Source organism: Choloepus didactylus, chromosome X (assembly GCF_015220235.1).
Source record: "Choloepus didactylus isolate mChoDid1 chromosome X, mChoDid1.pri, whole genome shotgun sequence".
Lineage (NCBI taxonomy): Eukaryota > Metazoa > Chordata > Mammalia > Pilosa > Megalonychidae > Choloepus > Choloepus didactylus.
Window position 1 is genome coordinate 98,218,792 of NC_051334.1, and position 21,084 is coordinate 98,239,875.

Sequence of the window (21,084 nt, forward strand, 5' to 3'; positions counted from 1 at the left end):
AAATCTGTTTTATCAGAATAACTTCTTGCACTTTATGTTAACTTTATTATGTCCTTGATTCTTTAAAAATATTGTCTTCTCACTTTTAAAAAAGCTAAGTCTTTTCCTTGACTTTAGATAAATAAAAATGTTTCAAACTTAACAACTTTTAACATTTTGCTTTCTCAAGGTCAAGCCCTAAAAAATATCTTTTTATTCCCAACAGTTACTTACAAAAAATTTGTTCTTTTTATTTTTAAAGTATTATCTGTTATGAAAACAGCTAAATTTCCTTGTAAGTTACATTGTTTTACTCTAATGCTTCTCTAACAATGCTTGCAGTTAGCTACAAGTCAAAGCTTCATCTTCAACAACAAAGAAAGACTTAAAAAAAGCAAAGCAAATATATAAATTATCTTCTACCCCATTGTCTGACATAAACCCTACAAATAATATAGCTGCAGCATTGTGTACTTTAAATTTTTTAAATTGTGATGCTAACAGCCTCAGCATGGCAGAACATCATTTCCAACACTCAGAGGGCCACTCTCACCCTAAGGCCTAAGTGTTATATGAAGGTCCCTTGGGTGACAGCTCTTGAATAAAACCTCAAGAACTTTTACCATGGGGAAGGGGATATGCTTGTGTGCTTACTCCTATAGGTCCTCAGCGGCTACCAGCAAAGAATGTCAAGCCATACCATGAGCTGGAAGGACCAGCCCTTCAATCCAATTCTGCAGATGAAGAAGATGACCCTGGAAGATCTTAGTAACCTCTACCATTAATATTTCTTATGTTAATGCTACTTTTAATTTAACTGTAAATAATGGAGCATATTTTTCTTCCTGCTTGTCTCACTTCAATATCACCACACTTAATTTAATAACCATATTTATCCTAAAAAAACAAGCTCAAATCTGAGTGCCTGTTAATCTTACCCACCCCTGGGAAAGCCCATCCAGTCTTTCTCAACTTAATCATGGTCTTGCTCAACTCTGAGTTAAAAGTTTCCTCACAATGTTAGTAATTTTTATTACCTTAGCTGTTATCATTGCCGCTACCACTGCCACTGCAGTAGCAGGCCTAGCAGAATCTGTACAAACTGCTCATGTAGTTAATCAAGTCATGATAAATTTCACTGAACATATGCTATCCCAAATGCACATTTACAATAAAATTCTCACCCACTTAAATACCCTTGAAACTGCTGTCTTATGGATTGGAGAATGTCAACAAGCTATAGCCACTCAGCTATACTCAGTTTACAATGTGATTGAAATTATACAAAAATTTGTGTTACTCCTTTAGCATGGAATGAATCCTTAAATAATTGGACACAAATTAAATCTCATCTGTTAGGTGCTTTCACGCCTGATATAAATTTAGAAATCTCCAACCTTCAATGTAATCTTAAACAACAACTCACCCAAATACAATTGCTTACCCAACAACAAATATTCAAAACATTAAATGACAATTTAAAATGGTTAAATCCTTCTAATTAGTTTCATGGCCTTAACTTACATATTTGAATTTTAACCAGTCTATGTTTAATCTTCTGTCTTATTCTTATTTACTTTTGCAGACTCACTGCTAAGCTCTTCCAAAGAATGCACCACACAGAAACCAAGCTCATTGCCTTCACCACCACTGCCACCTTTCCCAACTGCCCTTTGACCCTTACTTCCATACATAATAAAGAAGGGGGAAATGTAAGAGTGCTATGGATAAAAGATCTATAATGTGTGCAGCTTCTCAGACTTGGCTTCTCTTGCAAATGAGAGAAGTGTCACATCATCTGATTCTCATCACAAATGATGGGAACATCTTGTGTTTGTCCTTGATTCCTGTTGCAAACAATGGGAACGTCCTGCCTTGTTACAATGCAGCACTCAATACATTTCTCTCTCAAGGCCAGGCTTATCCATTATCAGCATGCCTGCCAATTTTTGTTTCTTAAAGTTCAGAACATCCTGCCTCCCTTCCTGCCTCCCTTCTTGCCTTCCCAATCAGCCTTGAGTGCCAGCACATCTCCCTACCCTGAAAATCTCAATAAAAGCCCAGATGAGCATTGCTTGGCAGAACACTCTCCCTTGAGCTGTTCTTGCTCTTGCAACTTGTGACTCTGTCTCAAGTTATTTTTGCTGCATCACTGTGAGTCCAGCTGGTCTGGTTCCCACAGTGCCCAAAAATACATAGGCAAATACAGGCAAAACTGAAGGGAGAATAGCTGGAACATCCCATCAGTAGCTGGAACATCTAGAGAGAAAATCAATAAGGAAATAGTGAATTTAATATTACAGTAAATTAGACCTAACAGACCTATACAGAACATTGCACCCCAAAACAGCAAGATAAACATACTTGTCAAGTGCACATGACTCATTCTCCAAGATAGACTGCATCTTGGTCAGAATATAAGACTCAATAAATTTACAAAAAATGGAAATGTCAGGATCTTCACTGACCACAAAGAAATGAAGCTTGAAGTCAATAACAGGCAGAGAACAGGAAAATTAAGAAATATATGGATATTAAACCACGCACTCTTAAAGATTCAGTGGGTCAAAGAAGAAATTAAAAGGAAGATCAGCAAGTATCTTGACAGAAATGAAAATGAGAACACAAGATATCAACTTATGGGATGCAGTGAAGGCAGTGCTGAGAGGGAAATGCATAACTCTAAATGCTTACATTAAAAAGTAAGAAAGAGTTAAAGTAAAAGATGTAACTCAAACCTGAAGGAAACAAGAAAATAATAGCAAACTAAACTTAAAGCAAGCAGTAAAAAAGAAAAGACAAAGACTAAAGCATAAATAATGAAATAGAAAATAAAAATACAATAGAGAACATTAACAAAACCAAAAGTTAGTTCTTTGAAAAGATCAATAAAATTGGCAAACCCTTTGTTAGACTGACAAAGAAAAAAGAGAGATGAAAATAAATAAAATCAGAAATGAGGCAGAACATTACTACAGACTCCACAGAAATAAAAAGGATCATAATAAGATACTGCAAACACTGTAAGCCAACAAAGCAGACAGCTTATTTGAAATGGACAAATACCTAGAAGCATGCAAACAACCTAAACTAATGCTAGAATAAATGAAAGATCTCAGGGCAATTTCAAGTAAAGGGATTGAATCAGTCATCATAAACCTCACAACAAAGAAAAGCCCAGGACCAAAGAGCTTCATATATTTCAAGAAGAGTTAATACCAATATTCCTCAAAATCTTCCAAAAAATTGAAGAGGAGAGAATGCTACCTAACCATTCTATGAAGCCAATATCACCCTAACACCAAAACCAGAAAAATATACTACAAGGATGGGACATTATAGATCAAACTCTCTAATGAATATAGATGTCAAAATCCTCAACAAAATGCTGGCAAATTGAATCCAACTGCACATTAAAAGAATCATACACCATGATCGAGTGGGATTTATCCCCAGTATGCAAGGGTGGTTCAACATTAGAAAATCAAATAATTTAAGACACATTAACAAAATGAAGGGAAAAATCATTTCAATTGACACAGAAAATGTATTTGACCAAATCTAGCATTCTTTCTTTTTGTTTAATAATTTTTTTTTGAATTTTTAAATCTTTTTATTTTGAAATGCTTTCAAACTTACAGAACAGTTACAAAAATAATACACACACACATGCAAAAATACACACCCCATACACAGAACTGCAATATACCCTTCTCCCCAGATACCCAGATCCACCAATTTTAACATTTTGCCACATTTGCCATATCATTCCATCTATATATCCATCAACCTATCAGTCCATCTATCTATCCATTTATCTATTTATCAATCCATTTTTTGAACTCTTGGGTATAGGCTGAATACATCATATTCCTTGTACACTTAATACTGCCATGTACATTTCTTAGGAACAAGGACATTCACTTATGTATCATCCACCTTAAATGCAGTTACCAAGTTCAAGAAACTTAACAATGATATAAAGTTTACAGTCTGTATTCCAATTTTTAATAATGTACTTTTGGGCCTTTTTCTCCTCCCTTGTTAGATCCTGTCCCACATCACATACTGCATTTAATTGTCATTGTCTCTTTAGTTGATCTTGCCTTTTTTTTATTGTGAGAACATATATACAACATAAACTTTCCCAACTTAACCACTCCCACACATATGATTCAGTGCGATTATCACATTCACTATGTTGAAGAATCCTCACCACCTTCCATTATTAAAACTTTCCCATCTTCCCAAACAGAAACCCTACAACTCATTTTGCATTAATTCCCTATTTCCCCTCCCCTCTGCTCCTAGCAACCTGTACTCTAATTTTTGTCTCTATGAACTTGCATATTCTGATAATTTCTTTGTAGTTATACTCTGGGGCTTAAATTTAACATGCTAAATTTGTAACAATCTTGTTCACTCTGATATACCTTTGCAATAGCTTCAATAGCCTACACAAACTATGTTTCTACACCCCTCTGTCCTCCCATCTTTATGTAATTGTCACAAATAACATTTATACATTGAGTCCAAAACTGATTTATCATTGCATTTTACTTTTAGATCTTGTAGGAAGTAAAATGTGGGGTGACAAACCAAAAACACAATAGTATTGGCATTTATATTTACCTGTGTAATTACCCTTACTAGAGATCTTTATTTCTTTATGTGGCTTTGATCTATTGTCCTTTCCTTTCAACTTACAGAGCTCTCTTTAGCATCTCTTATAGGGCCAGTCTAGTGGTGACAAACTTCTTCAGCTTTTGTTTATCTGGGAATGTCTGAATCTCTCCCTCATTTTTGAAAGATAGTTTTGCCAGATACAGAATTCTTGGTTGGCACTTTTTCGCTTTCAGCACTTTAAATACATCATCCCTCTGCCTTCTTGCCTCCATGGCTATTGATGAGAATTTGGCACTTAGTCTTATTGAGGCTCCCTTGTATGTGACTGGTTTCATGGCTTTCAGATTTCCCTATCTTTGGTGTTGGACAGTTTGATTATAATATGCCATGACATGTGTCTATTTGGGTTTATCCTGTTGAGGTTCGTTGAGCATCTTGGATGTGTATATTCATGTCTCTCATTAAATTTGGGCTGTGTTCAGCCATTGTGTCTTTGAATATTATCTCTGCCCCTTTCTCTCTTCTCTTTCTGGTACTCCCACAATGCATATATTGGTATGCTTGATAGTGTCCCACAGGTTCCTCTGGCTCTGTTTACTTTTCTCCATTCTTTCTTCCTTCTCCTCAGATTCATTTCAATTATCTTATCTTCAAGTACACTGATTCATTCTTCAGCCAGCTCCACTCTGCTGTTGAACTCCTCTAGGGAATTTTTAATTTCTGTTACTGTGGTCTTCAGCTGTTTGGTTCTTTTTAACAATTTCCATCTCTATATTGATATTCTCTTTGTTTTCATCTATTGTTTTCCTTTAGTTCTTTGTCCATGTTTTCCTTTAGCTCTTTAAGCATATTTAAGACCATTTTTAAAAAAGTCTTTGGTTATTCAAGGTCTGGTCCTCCTCATTGATGGTTTCTAATGCTTTAATTTTATTCTTTGCCTGGGCCATCTCCTGATTGTTTCTATGTTTTGTAGTCTTCTGTTGAAACCTGGATATTTTGATAATTTGATGGTGTTGTTGCTACAATTTAGACTTACGAGGCTTCTGTTCTTTAAGCTTGTATCCAGCTAGTGTTATGAAAAAGAAAACACATTTCCTATTCTTTTCAGATTGGCCTTGGCAAGTGTTCTTATTCAGGGCTTACCCATACAAGGAGTTGAGAGCCTCCCTGATCCATTCTGTGCATGCATTTTGTTTTGGGCATATGCATGTGGTCCTAGGAATTCCCTTGTTTACACAGTTACCAATGTCCCATCTTCCCTAGGAAAGTTTCCTCACAGTCCCACTGCTGCACTCAATGTCCTACAGCCAGCAATCTCTTGTCCCAGTCAGCACTTGATTACTCTCCCAGTGTTCTATAAGAGCATTCTGTGAGCTACCGTCTACATGCTTGGCAAGTTCTAGGATGGCAAGTTCCTCAGGCCACAACCAGATTGGGTCAGACATACATGCTTCCAATATGTGTACAACAGACCTGCACCCAGAGAACCATGGCATCCTACCACTTTATAAAAAATTGTTTTTATCCTACCATTTTAAGTAGCCTTTTTCTTGACTTGGCACTCACCCTGTTACGGCAGTCCTTCAACTGTTCTCTGGAGCGCATTGAGAAAGATGTTTCTGCCAGTTCTTGTTGGTTGTTCAAAGCTTCGGGGGGAGTGGGCAGAGCCTAAAGCATCTCATTCTGCCATCTTCATAGGGACAGAGCCACATGGCAACAAATTTGATGATTGTTGTAGGTGGGAAATGGATACACGGGGTTCATTATACTATTTTCTCTAGTTTTACAAATGTTTTAAAGTTTCCATAATGGTGTGAAAAAAATACGTTTTTATAGAAAAATATGCAGCAAAGAGTCTCATTCTAGGATGATTCCTACACTTTGCAAGTAAAGTAATTTATGTTGCCTTCTAATATTGTATTGTATTAAGGAGAAAATGTTATTTCATACTAACAGGATAAAGAAATACTGGAATTGGTACAAGGAGCTATGGCTACCTCTAATGTGCTGACAAGAGATAAAGAAAACTTTAAATTTCAAAGCCTAAATCCTTTTTCATGAAATATAAAACTGAGAGCATCTTCCCATCCCTACCCAAAGTCACTTGTTTTGCCATTAAAAAATCACTTCTGAAACTGCCATGAAGTTCATTATCCTGTGTGCCGGTTTGGATATATTGTGTCCCCCAGAAAAATCATGTTCTTTGATGCAATCTTGTGAGGGCAGAGTTATTAGTCTTGTGATTAGGTTGGAACCTTTTGATTGAGTATTTCCATGGAGATGTGACTCACCGAACTGTGGGTGAGACCTTTGATTGGGTTATTTCCATTGAGGTGTGACCCCACCCATTCAGTGTGGGTCTTGATTGGTTCACTGCAGTACTTAAGAGAGCTCAGGAGCCAACACAGACACTGATTCCTGGAGACATAGGCAGAAGGATGTTTGGAGATGCTAGGCTAAGAGATGAAGCCCAGAGTTTGACTCAGAGAAACTAAGAGAGAACCCCCCACCAGATGCTTAGAGAGAAACACCCTGGGAGAAAGAAGCAAGGATGCACAGGAGCTGAGAAAGAGAAGCCAAGAGAGACAGAAGCCCAGAGAGATTTTGGAGAAAGCCATTTTGAAATGCAACCCAGGAGCAAAGGACCAGCAGATGCCAGCCATGTGCCTTCCCAGCTAACAGAGGTTTTCCATATGCCATCAGCTGTTCTTCAGTAAAGGTATCCTCTTGTTGATGCCTTAGTTTGAACACTTTTATGGCCTTAGAACTGTAACTTTGTAACCTAATAAATCCCCTTTATAAAAGTCAATCCATTTCTGGTATTTTGCATAATGGCAGAATTAGCAAACTGGAACATCCTGTGTGGAGGAAAACATCCTGTGAACAGTATCTTCATGCCCCTCAATGATTCCCTAAGTCTGTCCATTGCACAATGCATTTCTGTAGGTTGGCTTCCTAAACCCCTTTACATCAACTACAATACCTTCAGCACAGGCTCATTCTATTTTCAAATTTTTCAATTACAGCACTCATGCTGCCATTTTTGTTAGGATAATAATAACAAGTATGAATAGTTCTCTTTCTGTGGTCTAAAACCAACCAAGTAAAGAACAAAATAGACACAGATATACCAAGACATTTCATGCTTAAAAGCAAATGTATTCAGTTTCTTTCCAAGCAAACCATAACAACAAGGTATCTATGTGCTTGCTATTTCTTGTTCCAAACCAACAGTTTGGGACAACCTTTCAGGATCCATTCATCCTCCATGGTGAGCCATCTTGTGATGTGTTCTGATAAGTATCTTATATAGGGAGGAAAGAGACATTCTTGCTGACTTACAAATTAGCCAAGTAGGGAGTGTACAGTAATGTCTATAGTCTCTTCCATCACCATCAAGCTCAAGTTAGGGCCAATAGTTAAGTTGTACTGAAAGATGCCTACAGAAAACCATTCAGTCCAGCCACTGCAGGGAGGAAGGCATGAGAGAAGAGGAGAAGGGGAGGAGGAGGCTCAGTGTCCTATGACGGAGTGTAGAGGCTGCTGGCTGCAAAAACACAACTGATACTTTCTGATGAATGATGGAAGAGAAACAAAAAATAGGAACAATGCAAATGAAGTCATCCTCCTTAGGATGCCATGCCAAGCAGAAAGCCTCCAAAACATCCCCCTGTCACGAGAACATTTTTCTTCACAAATGATACCACCTCCTCAGCTTTGCTTCTGACTTCAGTAGGTATCTGGTTGCTCTTATGGATTTTCAGCTGCTCCTTGGCTTTCTTCATGTCCTTCTCTACTCGCTGCCAGTCAACTTTGATGTACCCAGTATGGTTTGCAAGCTGAAGGAGAAAAAATCCACCTCCCACAGCTGTTGCAGCCAACTTTCCAACTTTCTGGAATATGAAACCTGTGCACCATCCAGTAATGCCTCCAACTAACAGCTGGGTTGCCACGCTATACTTTTCGGCAGAGGGCCCAGATTCCTGCCCAAAGAGCTTGCACCACCATGGCTGCTTCTTAGCTAATTCTGCAAGGTCCAGTGAGTCAAAATTTCCCTCAAAGTTTCCTTGACTGGACGCGGCCATTTCAGTGAGCTCGTCTCGAGAGGACACCCTCACAGGCTCGGCGTGGAAGCCTACGACAAGGCGCCCCATAGGCGCCACCATCAGGTTGCTTCCGGCACGTGGAGGAGATGTTTTCATTCCGACGGCCGCAGCAGAAGAGCCTAGCATTCTTTCTTAATAAAAACTTTTATAACACTAGAAATAGAAGGAAACTTCCTAAACATGATAAAGGGTATATATGAAAAACTCACAGCTAAAATCCTTCTCAGTGGTGAAACATTGGCAGCTTTCTCTCTAAGACCAGGAACAAGACAAAGATGACCAGTGTAACCACTGTTATTCAATATTGTATTGGAAGTTCTATCCAAATCATTTAGGCAAGAAAAGGAAATAAAACACATCCAAAATTTTCACTGTTTGAAGATGACATGATTCTACATATAGAAAGTCACAAAAAATTTCTAACAAAGCTGTTAGAGCTAACAAATTCAGTAAAGTGGTGGGGTACAAGATCAACATGCAAAAATCAGTAGTGTTTATATACAATGGTGGTGAGTAATCTGGGGAGGAAATCAGGGAAAAGATCTAGTTATAAGAGCAATTAAAGAATTAAATATCTAGTAATAAATTTAACCAAGTATATAAAGGATCTATATGTGGAAAACTACAAAAATTTGCTAAAAGAAAATAATCTAAGTAAGTGGAAGTACACTCCATGATCATGGATTGTAAGACTAAATATTGCCAAGATGTCAATAGTACCCAATATGGTTTACAGATTCAACACAATCTCAGTCAAAATTCTAAGATCATACTTTGCAGAAATTGAAAGCCAACCATCACATTTATTTGGATGCATAAGGGGCCCAAAATAGCTAAAAAAAGTCTTTAAAAAAGAACAAAGAGAGATCTAAGATGGCAGAATAGAGAGGCGTGGAAGCTCGTTAGTCCCTCTGGAACAACTAAAAAATGACAGGAACACCTAGTAAATAATCCAGAATAACTGTGAGGGGACAAATGTAACCATCCATTTGTCATACACCAACCAGAATGCCCAAGATTGCAGCATAAAATCTGTAAGTAAAAATGGCAGATACAAGCCAGGAGACCCCTCCCCTAATAGCCTGAGCTGCAAAGCCTCATGATACTAGAGAGACTCTCTTTCCCAGCAAGCAAATATATCTCAGCTGAGCTCCAACTGGGGATTTGATTAACAAGCATGGACTACTTGCTATGGGCTATGAATCCCCAAGAAGCAGACAGAGGCTTTGGGTGATGATTGACCTTGTCTCCAGAGGGTGGCCATGGACTGGCACTGAAGGGAGTTTCCTGTCCCTGTTTCAGCTCAGTGGAGAAAGCCTCAGCCATTTTCAGTTCCCAGCACTCTGACTCAGACAAAGGTGGAGATAGCACAGGCAGAGTCTATTCAAATGCTAATGACCTCTCCCTAGGGGGGTTATCTTCCCTAAGAGGAAAGGGGTGGGGCTCAGCTTTACTACCCACATTCCATGCAGAAACAGTCCCCAGAACCTGGGGGAAAACAGCCACAGGACATACCTCCTTACAGCAGTCTGGAGTTACAGACTGACAGGCACCAACTGCTGGGCAGAAAGCACAGTGACCTGAGGCATCATAGGGGGTACCAATTTTCTAAGACACACCTTCAGAGAAACCTGATACTGAATATTTCCTCCTTCTGGGACATGAGCCCATTCTGATCTGGGAAAACCTGACTGGTGGAACCATGAAAACCATGCCTAGACAACAGAAAACTACAACTTACACTAAGAAAAATGAAGTTATGGCCCAGTCAAAGGAACAAACTTACACTTCAACTGAGATATAGGAATTAAAACAACTAATAATAAGTGAATTCAAAAAGTTTAGGGAAGATATGGTAAAAGAGATGAGCCATATAATGAAAACACTGGGTGTACATAAGGTAGAAATTGAAAGTTTGAAAAATCAACTGGCAAAATCTATGGAAATGAAAAGCACAGCACAAGAGATGAAAGACACAATGGAAACACACAACAGAAGATCTCAAAAGGCAGAAGAAAACACTCAGGAACCGGAGAATAAGGCACCTGAAAGCCTACACACAAATAACAGATAGAGAAAAGAATGGAAAAATAGGAGCAACCTCTCCAAGAACTTAAGGACAAAATGAAAAGCAAGAATGCACATGACACTTGTGTCTCAGAAGAAGAAGAGAAGGGAAAAGGGGCAGAAGCAATAATAGAGGACATAATCAATGAAAATTTCCCATCTCTTATGAAAGAGCTAAAATTATAGATCCAAGAAGTGCAGCATACCCCAAACAGAATAAATCTGAATTTGCCCACACCAAGACACTTAATCAGTTATCAAACATCAAAGATAAAGAGAATCCTGAAATCAGCAAGAGAAAACTGATCCATCACATAAAAAGGATAAGACTATGTGCAGATTTCTCAATAGAAACAATGCAGATGAGACGGAAGTGGGGTGATATATTTAAGATACTGAAAGAGAAAAACCACCAACCAAGAATCCTGTATCTGGTAAAACTGTCCTTCAAATATGAGGGAGAGCTTCAAATAGTCTCAGACAGACAATGACAGAGTTTGTGAAAAAGATGCCTGCTCTACAGGAAACACTAAAGGAAGCACTGCAGACAGAAAGGAAAAGAAAGGAGTGAGAGGTTTGGAAAACAATTTTGGGAGATAGTAGTACAGCCATGTAAGTACACTGAACAAAGATGACTGTGAGTATGGTTGAAAGAGGAAGGTTGGGACCATGTGGGACACCAGAACAAAAGATGAACAAAAAAGACTGAGACTGTGTAACTCAGGGAAACCTAGGGTGCTCAACAATTGTAATAAAAGGTACAAATATGTTTTTACATGAGATAGAACAAATGAATGTCAACATTGCAATGTGTTAAAATAGAGTGGGATTGGGGAGAACATATAATCAATGCAAACTAGAGACTATAATTTATGGAAACATTGTATTATGCTTCCTTTAATATAACAAAGACAATATACCAAAGCTACATGCATATGGGGGGTGAGGAATAGGGTAAAGGTTTGGGACTCCTGGTATTGGTGATGTCATCTGACTCATTATTCTTCTTTAGGTTAATGTTATCTTTCCTTTTGTAGCTTTCTAGCAGCTGTTTTGTTTTTTTTCTCCCTCTCCATCTCTTTTCTTTTTCTTTTGTCTCTCTGACTTCTTTGACTCTTCCTCCTTCTTTGTGGAAGAAATGGGATGTCCTTATATAGATAGTGGCAATGGTGCTGAATATATAAATACATGACTATACAGGAAACCAATGATTGTTTACTTATGATGGAATGTATGGTGTGTGAAATAAAACCATCTTAAAAGAAATGGGTTGATGAAGAGAACTTGAGGGCACTGTATTGAGTGAAATAAGACAGACACATAAAGGCAAATACTGCAGGGTCTCACTGATATGAAATAATTATAATATGTAAACTCATACACATGAAACATAAGTTACCAGGATATAGAATGAGGCTAAAGAATGGGGAGCGGTTGCTTATTATGAGCCAAATGTTCGACTAGGGTGAACTTAAACATTTGGAAATGAACAGGGGTGATGGTAGCATGTTGTGAGAATAACTAAACAGTGCTGAAAGGTGTGTGAATGTGGTGGAAAGGGTAAGCTAAGAGCCACATATGTCACCAGAAGAAAAGTTGGAGGTTAAAAGATGGGAATGTATAAAACAGTGCATCTTGTCATGGACATTGTCTGTGACTAACTACACAAATATTAGAAATCTTTCTCATGAACTACAACAAATGTATGACACTATAACTAGAAGTTAATAATAGAGAGGCATATAGGAAAAAATATATACCTATTGCAATCTATATACTACAGTTTGTAGTATTTTAACATAATTTCATCAACAGTTACAAATGTACTATACAAAAACTATGAATCAATAATGGAGGGGGTGTGGTTAGGGGTATGAGAGTATTTGAGTTTCCTTTTTTGTCTATTTCTTTTCTGGAGTAATGAAAATGTTCTAAAAATTGAAAAAAATTTAATTGTGTTGATGCATGCACAGCTGTATGATGGTACCACTGGCAATTGATTGCACACTTTGGATCTTTAGACAGTTGTATGGTATATGAACAATCTCAATAAATATATATATATATATATATATATAAAGAAGACCGAATTTGGAGGACCCATGCTTCATGACTTTAAAACTTATTACAAAGCTTCAGTGGTCCAAACAGCACAGTAATGGCACTAGCATAGACATATCAATCAATGGAATCAAATTTAGATTTCAGTAAACTACCATAATATGTATGACATATTACTTTTATGTCTGTCCCTGCTATCTTTTTTTAATTCAGTCTTACTGACATATACTCACACACCATACAATCATCCATGCTGTACAATCAACTGTTCACAGTACCATCATATTGTTATGCATTCATCACCCCAACCTATTTTTGAACATTTTCCATATACCAGAATGAATCAGAATAAGAATAAAAAATAACAGTAAAAAATAGCACCCAAATCATCCCCCATCCCACCCCATTTTTCATTTAGCTTTTGTCCCCATTTTTCTACTCATGCATCCACACAGTGGATAAAGGGAGTGTGATCCACAAGGTTTTCACAATCACACTGTCACTCCCTGTAATCTACATTGTTATACAATCATCTTCAAGAGTCAAGGCTACTGGTCAGGAGTTTGGTAGTTTCAGGTATTTGCTTGTAGTTATTCCAATACATTACGACCTAAAAAGTGTTATCTATATAGTGCATAAGAATGTCCACCAGAGTGAACTTTTGACTCCATTTGAAATCTCTCAGCCACTGAAGCTTTACATCATTTCATTTTGCATCCCCATTTTGGTCAAAGAGATGTTCTTAATCCAATGATCCAGGGTCCAGATAAATCCCTGGGTGTCATATCCTGCATGCCAGGGAGATTTAAATGCCTGGGAGTCAGGTCCAAGGCAGGGGTATGGCAGTGAGATCACCTGCCAAGGTGGCTTAGTTATACAGAGAGGGCCACATCTGAGCAACAAAGAGGCACTCAGGGGGAGGCTCATAGGTACAATTATAAGCAGGTTTAGCCTCTCCTTTGCAGTAACAGGCTTCATAGGGGACAGCCCCAAGACAGAAGGCTCAGTGTATCAAGCCATCAGTCCCTAATGTTTGTGAGAACATCAGCAACAATCCAGGTGAGGAAGTCCAACACCTCTGCATCCTCCCCCAGCTCCTCAGGGGGGACCAAAAATATATTTTTTACTCCACCCAAGTTACTTTGGGATGTGTTGCTATTTCACTCTAACTTATACAGACCTAGTATATCTCACTTCCTATTCAAAGTTCCATGTAACTGTGTTTGAACAAACTGACTGTAGAAGTTGTGTTGTTTAGAAAATATAGACCCTATGCCAAATAAACATTTTTTCCATTGGTGTCACATGGAAGTTGAAGTTTTAACACACAGTCAGTTTCAACCTTTACCCTTTGTCCTTATTTGCCCTATTCTTACCAGGATCTGCTTCATTCATATCTCTAATAGATATCTGGTCTCTTTTTCAGCTTGATTTGTTTAAGTGTTGCTGTATGCATTAATACTGAAAATCACATCTGCTGAGCTCTAGCTCTCAAATTCACGTGTCACACAGATACCCAATGTTCCAGAGACCAATCAGGTTATACACCAAGGAATCAACATCTGAGTTTGGAGATAACCATTACAATTCAGGAATAGATTTGATTGCTGTAAGGGCTTACAGTCTAGGGAGCATTACAATAATCATTTCCCTGTTAGGTTGTGCTCTAAGATTCAATTCTGAGTTTACACATTGTAGTCAGTCCATATCGGTGAGGCATTATAGTGTTTGCCATTGTTTCTGGTGTACTTCACTCCAAATGCTATCTACAGGATCCATTCACCTCCTTGTGCATCTCACAACTTCTCTCTTTCTCATAGGTGCCCAATATTCCATTACATGCATACAGCACAGTTCACCATTCTGTTCCTCAGTCAGTGTACTCTTAGGCCACCTCCACCCACTGCAACTGATGAATTCTGCCTCCATAAACACCAATGTGCAAATGTCCATTTATATCTCTGCTCTCAGATCTTCCAAGTACATACCCCATAATGAGGTTGCAGGACCTCATGGCCCTCACATACATAGCTTCTTGTGGAACCACCACAGTGACCCCCAGAATGGCTACACTGTTCTGCCACCTCAACAATAGTAAATAGGGACATCCCTCTCTCCATGTTTCTCCATCACTTTTACCCCTATGTATATTTTTCCTACACTTTTATAGAGATATACTCACATAACATACAATTATCCACAGTGTACCATCAGTTGTTCATGGTATGATCACAGAGTTGTACATATATCACCACAGTCAGCACTTGAACATATTGATTACTATGAAAAAGTTATTTTTTGATGAATAATAAACAAGATATAATAAAAAGAAAAATGCTATGTCAGATAATACATTATATTAGTAAGGACAGAAAACAGCCGCACTAACAAGAATCCCATTTGCCTCCCTTATATCCCCCTCTCACATACATTAACTTTGGTATATTGCCTTTGTTCCATTTAATGGAAGCACATTTCAATGTTACTGTTGACCATTGATTCCAGTTTGCTTTGATTATGTTTTTCCCAAACACCATCCCTTTTTTAGCACTCTGCATGGTTGACATTCATTTGTTCTCCCACATGTCAGAACATCTTTATATTTCTACATTTAGCAACAGTCATTGGACACTCCAGTTTTTGCCAAATTATACAGTCCAAGTCTTTATCACCTATCTTTACCTCTGGTGTCATAAATTCCCCTAGCCCACCTCTTTCAGTCTTACTCACAGACATCTTTGTTCAGTGTACTTACAATATTGTGCTACCATCACACAGTATTATGCTATCTATTTCAGGATCTCTACCATCAATCCTGCAGAACATTCTGTAGTCCATCAGAATCAAATGCCTGATCTCTACTCTCTTTTTAGCCCCTCATAGCCTGTTATCAGCTTTCAACTCTCCAATTTTTTCACTAATGTTAGTTCATATTAGTGAGACCATACAGTATTTGCCCTTTTGCTTCTGGCTAACTTCACTCAACATAATGTCCTCAAGTTTCATCCACATTATTATATGTTCCATGTCTTTGTTCTGTCCTAAAGCTGCATAATATTCCATCATGTGTATATACCACAGTTTGTTTCTCCACTTGTCCATTGATGGACATTTGGGCTGCTTCCATCTCTTGGCAATCATGAATAATGCCCAAATAAACATCAGTTTACAAATGTCAGTTTGTGTCTTAACTTTCGGTTCTTTGAGTATATACCTAGCAATGGAATAGCTGGGTCATGTGGAAGAACTATACTTAGCTTCCTGAGGAACCTCCTCACTGTCTTCCAGAGTGGTTGCACCATTCTACATTCCCACCAACAATGAATAAGTGTGCCTCTTTCTCCACATCCTCTCCAGCACTTGTAATGTTCTGTTTTTTTGGATATTGGCCATAATGGTAGGTGTGAGAGGATGTCTCATTATGGCTTAGATTTGCATTTCCCTAATAGCCCGTTAACTTGAGCATTTTTTTTTCATATGTTTTTGAGCCATTTGTATTTCCTCTTCAGTAAAGTGTCTGTCCATGTCTTTTGCCCATTTTTCAATTGGGTTGTTAGTCTTTCTTTTGTTGAGTTGTAGGATTGCTTTATATATTCAGGATATTAAACCCTTATCTGACATGTGGTTTCCAAATATTGTCTACCATTGTGTAGGCTGCCTTTTTAGTTTTTTAAAAAAGTCCTTTGTTGTACAAATGTGTTTGATTTTGAGGAGATCCCATTTGTCTATATGTTCTTTGGTTGCTCATGCTTTGGGTGTAAGGTCTAGGAAACACCTCCTATCACAAGATCTTTAAGATACTGCCCTATGTTTTCTTCTAAGACTTTTATGGTCTCAGCACCTATGTTTAGGTCTTTGATCCATTGGCGTTAACTTTAGTATAAGGTGTGAAGTAGGAGTCCTCTTTCATTCTTTTGGAAATGGATATCTAGCTCTCCAAATATATTTATTGAAGAGGCTGCTCTTTCTCAGTTGCTTTGGCTTGACTGTCTTATCAAATATCAATTGTCCATAGATGCAAGAGTCTATTTCTGAACACTCAATTTGATTCCATTGTTTGGTATCTCTGTCCTTATGCCAGTACCATGCTGTTTTGAGCACTGTAGCTTTGTAATATGCTTCAAAGTCAGGTAGAGTAGAACTTCTCACTTTGTTCCTCTTTCTCAAGATATTTTAGGCTATTCCAGGCACCTTACCCTTCCAAATAAATTTGGTTATTGGTTTTTCTATTTCTGCAAAGTGAGTTGTTGGGATTTTAATTGGTAGTGCATTGAATGTATGAATCAGTTTAGGTAGAGTTGACATCTTAATTATATTTATTCTTCCAATCCATGAACACAGTATGTTCTTCCATTTTTTAGGTGCTGTTTGATATCTTTTAGCAGTTTTTTGTAGTTTTTTTGTATAGATCTTTTGTGGCCTTTGTTAAGTTTATTCCTAAATACTTGATTCTTTCGATTGCTATTGTAAATGGATTTTTTTATTTTTAACTTTTGTCTCACATTAGTTGTGTATTGAAGTGGGGTCCCTTTCCCTTAATCCCAAAACATCTGCAAAGCAACAGTGTTGTGTAAACAGCATTAGGCCATGAGGAGAGGGGAGTGAGACTGGGCCTGTACCAGTTAAAGGAAGCAAAACTTTACCGTTTAGGGGAGGCAAAGCTGCGGTTGCATGCATCAGCCAAGCATAACCCTTTTAACAATAACTGCTCCAGGTCCAAGTGAAAATTTTTGTAACCCTTTAATAATCAATAGCTGCTCCAGTTCCAAGTGAAACTCTTTGTGAAATTGTTTTTGTGAAATTGTTTTTTATGATCAATAACTGCTCCAGCTCCAAGTGAAACTCTTTGTGAAATTGTATTTTTGTGATCAAGAGCTAACTGCCAACTCTGCTTCTATTAGAATAGCTTGCTTGCTTGCATTTCTAGGATACGGTTTCTGTCTATATAAGGCACCAGCGCACACAGGTCGGGGCTGCTGCTTGCTAAACTCCCTGCGTGGAGTGAGAGATGGCAGCCACCGGCCGGTTAATAAAGGCTCTTTAAATTCTGTTTGGCTGTCTCGTACTTTAACTCGTGGGCACCATAACATGTATAAGAACCCTACAGATTTTTGCATATTGATCTTGTAGCCTGTCACTTTGCTGTATTCATTGATTAGCACTAATAGCTTTGCTGTAGATTTTTTCTGGATTTTCTACATATAGAATAATGTCATCTGCAAACAGTGAAACCTTTTCTTCTTCCACTCCAATTTAGATACCTTTTATTTCTTTTTCTTGCCTAATTGCTCTAGTTAGAACTTCCAGCACAATATTGAATAACAATGATGATAATGGACATCCCTGTCTTGTTCCTGATCTTAGAGGGAAAGCTTTCAGTCTCTCCCCATTGAGTATAATGTTAGCTGTGGGTTTTTCATATATTGCCTTTATCATATTGAGAAAACCCCCTTCTATTCCTATCCTTTGAAATGTTTTCATCAAGAAAGGATGTTGAATTTTGTCAAATGCCTTTTCTGCATTGATCAAGATGATCATGTGGTTCTTCTGCTCTGGTGAATTGATATGGTGTATTACATTAATTGATTTTCTTGTGTTGAACCATCATTGCATACCTGGAATAAACCCCACTTGGCCATGGTGTATAATACTTTTAATATTCTGGTGGATTCTATTTTTGAGTATTTTTTGAGGATTTTTGTTCTATATTCATTAAAGAGATTGCTCTATAATTTTCTCTTTTTTTTGTGGTATCTTTGTCTGATTTTGCTATTAGGGTGATGTTGGCCTCATAGAGTGAGTTGGGTAGCTTTCCCTCCTCTTCAATTTTTTGTAGAGTTTGAGCAGGATTCATATTAATCCTTTCTTGAATGCTTGGTAGAATGCACATGTGAAGCCATCTGGTCCTGGACTTTTCTTTTTCAGAAGCTTTTTGATGACTGATTCAATCTCTTTGCTTGTGATTGCTTTGTTGAGGTTGTCTATTTCTTCTCAGGTCAATGTTGGTTGTTTATGGTTTTCTAGGAAGTTGTCCATTTTGTGTAAGTTTTCCAATTTATTAGCATATATTTGCTCATAGTATCTTGTGATTTTCTCCTTTATTTCTGCAAGGTCATTAGTTCTGTTTACTTTCCCATTTCTGAATGCATTTATTTGCACCCACTGCTTTTTTTTTTTTTTTTTCTTTTGGTTAGCCTAGCTAGGGGTCCATCAGTTTTGTTGATTTTCTCATAGAACCACCTTCTGGTTTTGTTGATACTCTCTACTGTTTTCCTGTTTTCAGTTTCATTTATGTCTGCTCTAATCTTTGTTATTTCTTTCTTTCTGTTTGCTTTGGGGTTTATTTGCTGTTCTTCCTCTATTTCGTCTAGGTGGACAGTTAACTCCACAATTTTTGCTCCCTCTTCTCTTTTAATATAGGCATTTAGGGCAATAAATTTCACTCACTGCACTCTCTTTTCTGCATCCCATAAGTTTCTATGTTGTGTTTTCATTGTCATTTGCGTTGAGGTATTTACTAATTTCTCTTGTAATTTCTTCCTTTACCCACTGGTTTTCTAAGAGTGTGTTGTTTAGTCTCCATATATTTGTGAATTTTACAATCTTCTGCCTATTATTTCCAACTTAATTCCATTATGATATGAACTAGTGTTTTTTTTAATATCAGTATTTTTAAATTTGTTGAGACTTGCTTTGTGACACAGCATATGGTCTATCCTAGAGAGTGTTCCATGAGCACTTGAGAAAAACATGTATCCTGCTGTTATGGGGCATAGTGTTCCACAAATGTCTGTCAAGTCTAGTTCCTTTATCATACAGTTCATCTCCATTTCCTTGTTGATCCTCTGTCTAGATGTTCTATCCATTGATGAGAGCTGTGTATTGAAATCTCCAACTATTATTGTTGAGTTTTCTACTTCTCCTTTCAGTGTTCTCAGTGTGTGCCTCATGAACTTTGGGGCACTCTGGCTTGGTGCATAAATGTTTATGATTGCTATATTTTTTTTAATGATTTGACCCTTTTATTAATATATAGTGTCCTTCTTTGTCTCTTTTAATTGTTTTACTTTTGAAGTCTACTTTGTCTGATATTAATATAGCTACTCCCACTTTTTTCTGGTTGCTTTTTGCATGAAATATCTTTTTCCAACCTTTCACTTTCAGCCTATTTTTGTCCTTGTGTCTAAGGTGAGTTTCTTGTAAACAGCATATAGTTGGGTATTGTTTTTTAATCCATTCTGCCATTCTGTGTATTTTTATTGGGGAGTTTAATCCATTAACATTTAGTGAAAGTACTGTAATGGCAGTACTTTCTTCTATCATTTTGTCTTTTGGATTTTATATGTCAGGTCTTATTTTTTCCTCTCTCTCTTTTTACCCTTCCTGATAATCTTCATGTCTATACTCTTCTCCAAACCTGTTTCTCCTGTCTTTTCCTATCAGCCTGTGGCACTCCCTTTAGTATTTCTTGTAGCACTGGTCTCTTATTTATGAACTCTCTCAGTGTCTGTCTGGAAATATTTTAATCTCTCCCTCATTTTTGATGGACAGTTTTTCTGGATATAGAATTCTTGGTTGGCAGTTCTTCTCTTTCAGTATCTTAAATATATCGTACCACTGTCTTCCTGCCTCCATCTATAACATGGGTAAATGTCCAGCACTTGTTTGCCCTGGGCTTCATGATGGAATTTTCTTTTTTCCTTGATTCTCAGCCCTCTGTATAAAACCTGGATCATGAAGGAATGAACCATTTTCTTGGTTGGGTGTGGATGAAATTAGCAGTTTGAACTTTTAAGCCCCAGGCACTAATTTAGTTGATGCTTCTGTGCTTTGCCCTTTCCTTGCATATTCTGTACTGCAGTATTGCCCTCTGCCATGCTAGTAATGATGAACATGCTGTTAATGATGATGTGAATCAGCTACAGTCCTCCTGGGGACATTACAACTGAAAATAGGGTCTGATCCTGCTTGTGTCCACCCCTAAATGGACCTTCCCTGTGTTGCCATCACACAATTACCTTAACTTCCCATCTAAACCATTGATGAGGACCTGCCAGGCCCAGATTAAGACTTGAAAACATGCTTAACCATTGTGTTCCCTTATCCTTTAAAAGCAAAGTTGCTTTGCTGCAACTTTGGCTCATGGGGCCCTCAAACATAGCTGTGAAATTCAGTTAGAGGCATAACAATACCTTAAAGTGTGCCAGGTTATGAGGTAGTTAATTAGGTTGATTGTCTCAAAAGT

General features: G+C 37.7%; 2 protein-coding genes across 2 annotated transcripts in view; both read right to left on the reverse strand.

Annotated features, from left to right (window-relative positions):
- The window catches only part of DACH2 (dachshund family transcription factor 2), a 205,181-nt gene that overhangs the window by 89,576 nt on the left and 94,521 nt on the right, over positions 1–21,084 (reverse strand). The gene's annotated exons all lie outside the window — the stretch shown is intronic.
- LOC119523009 (FUN14 domain-containing protein 2-like) lies at positions 7,967–8,807 on the reverse strand. Its single transcript, XM_037821756.1, has one exon. The coding sequence runs from the start codon at positions 8,805–8,807 to the stop codon at positions 8,235–8,237; it is 573 nt and encodes a 190-aa protein (XP_037677684.1). The 3' UTR covers positions 7,967–8,234.

Bases quoted from the DNA above. Each gene is read 5' to 3' on its own strand.
- LOC119523009 (XM_037821756.1), bottom strand. From the start codon at position 8,807: ATGAAAACATCTCCTCCACGTGCCGGAAGCAACCTGATGGTGGCGCCT.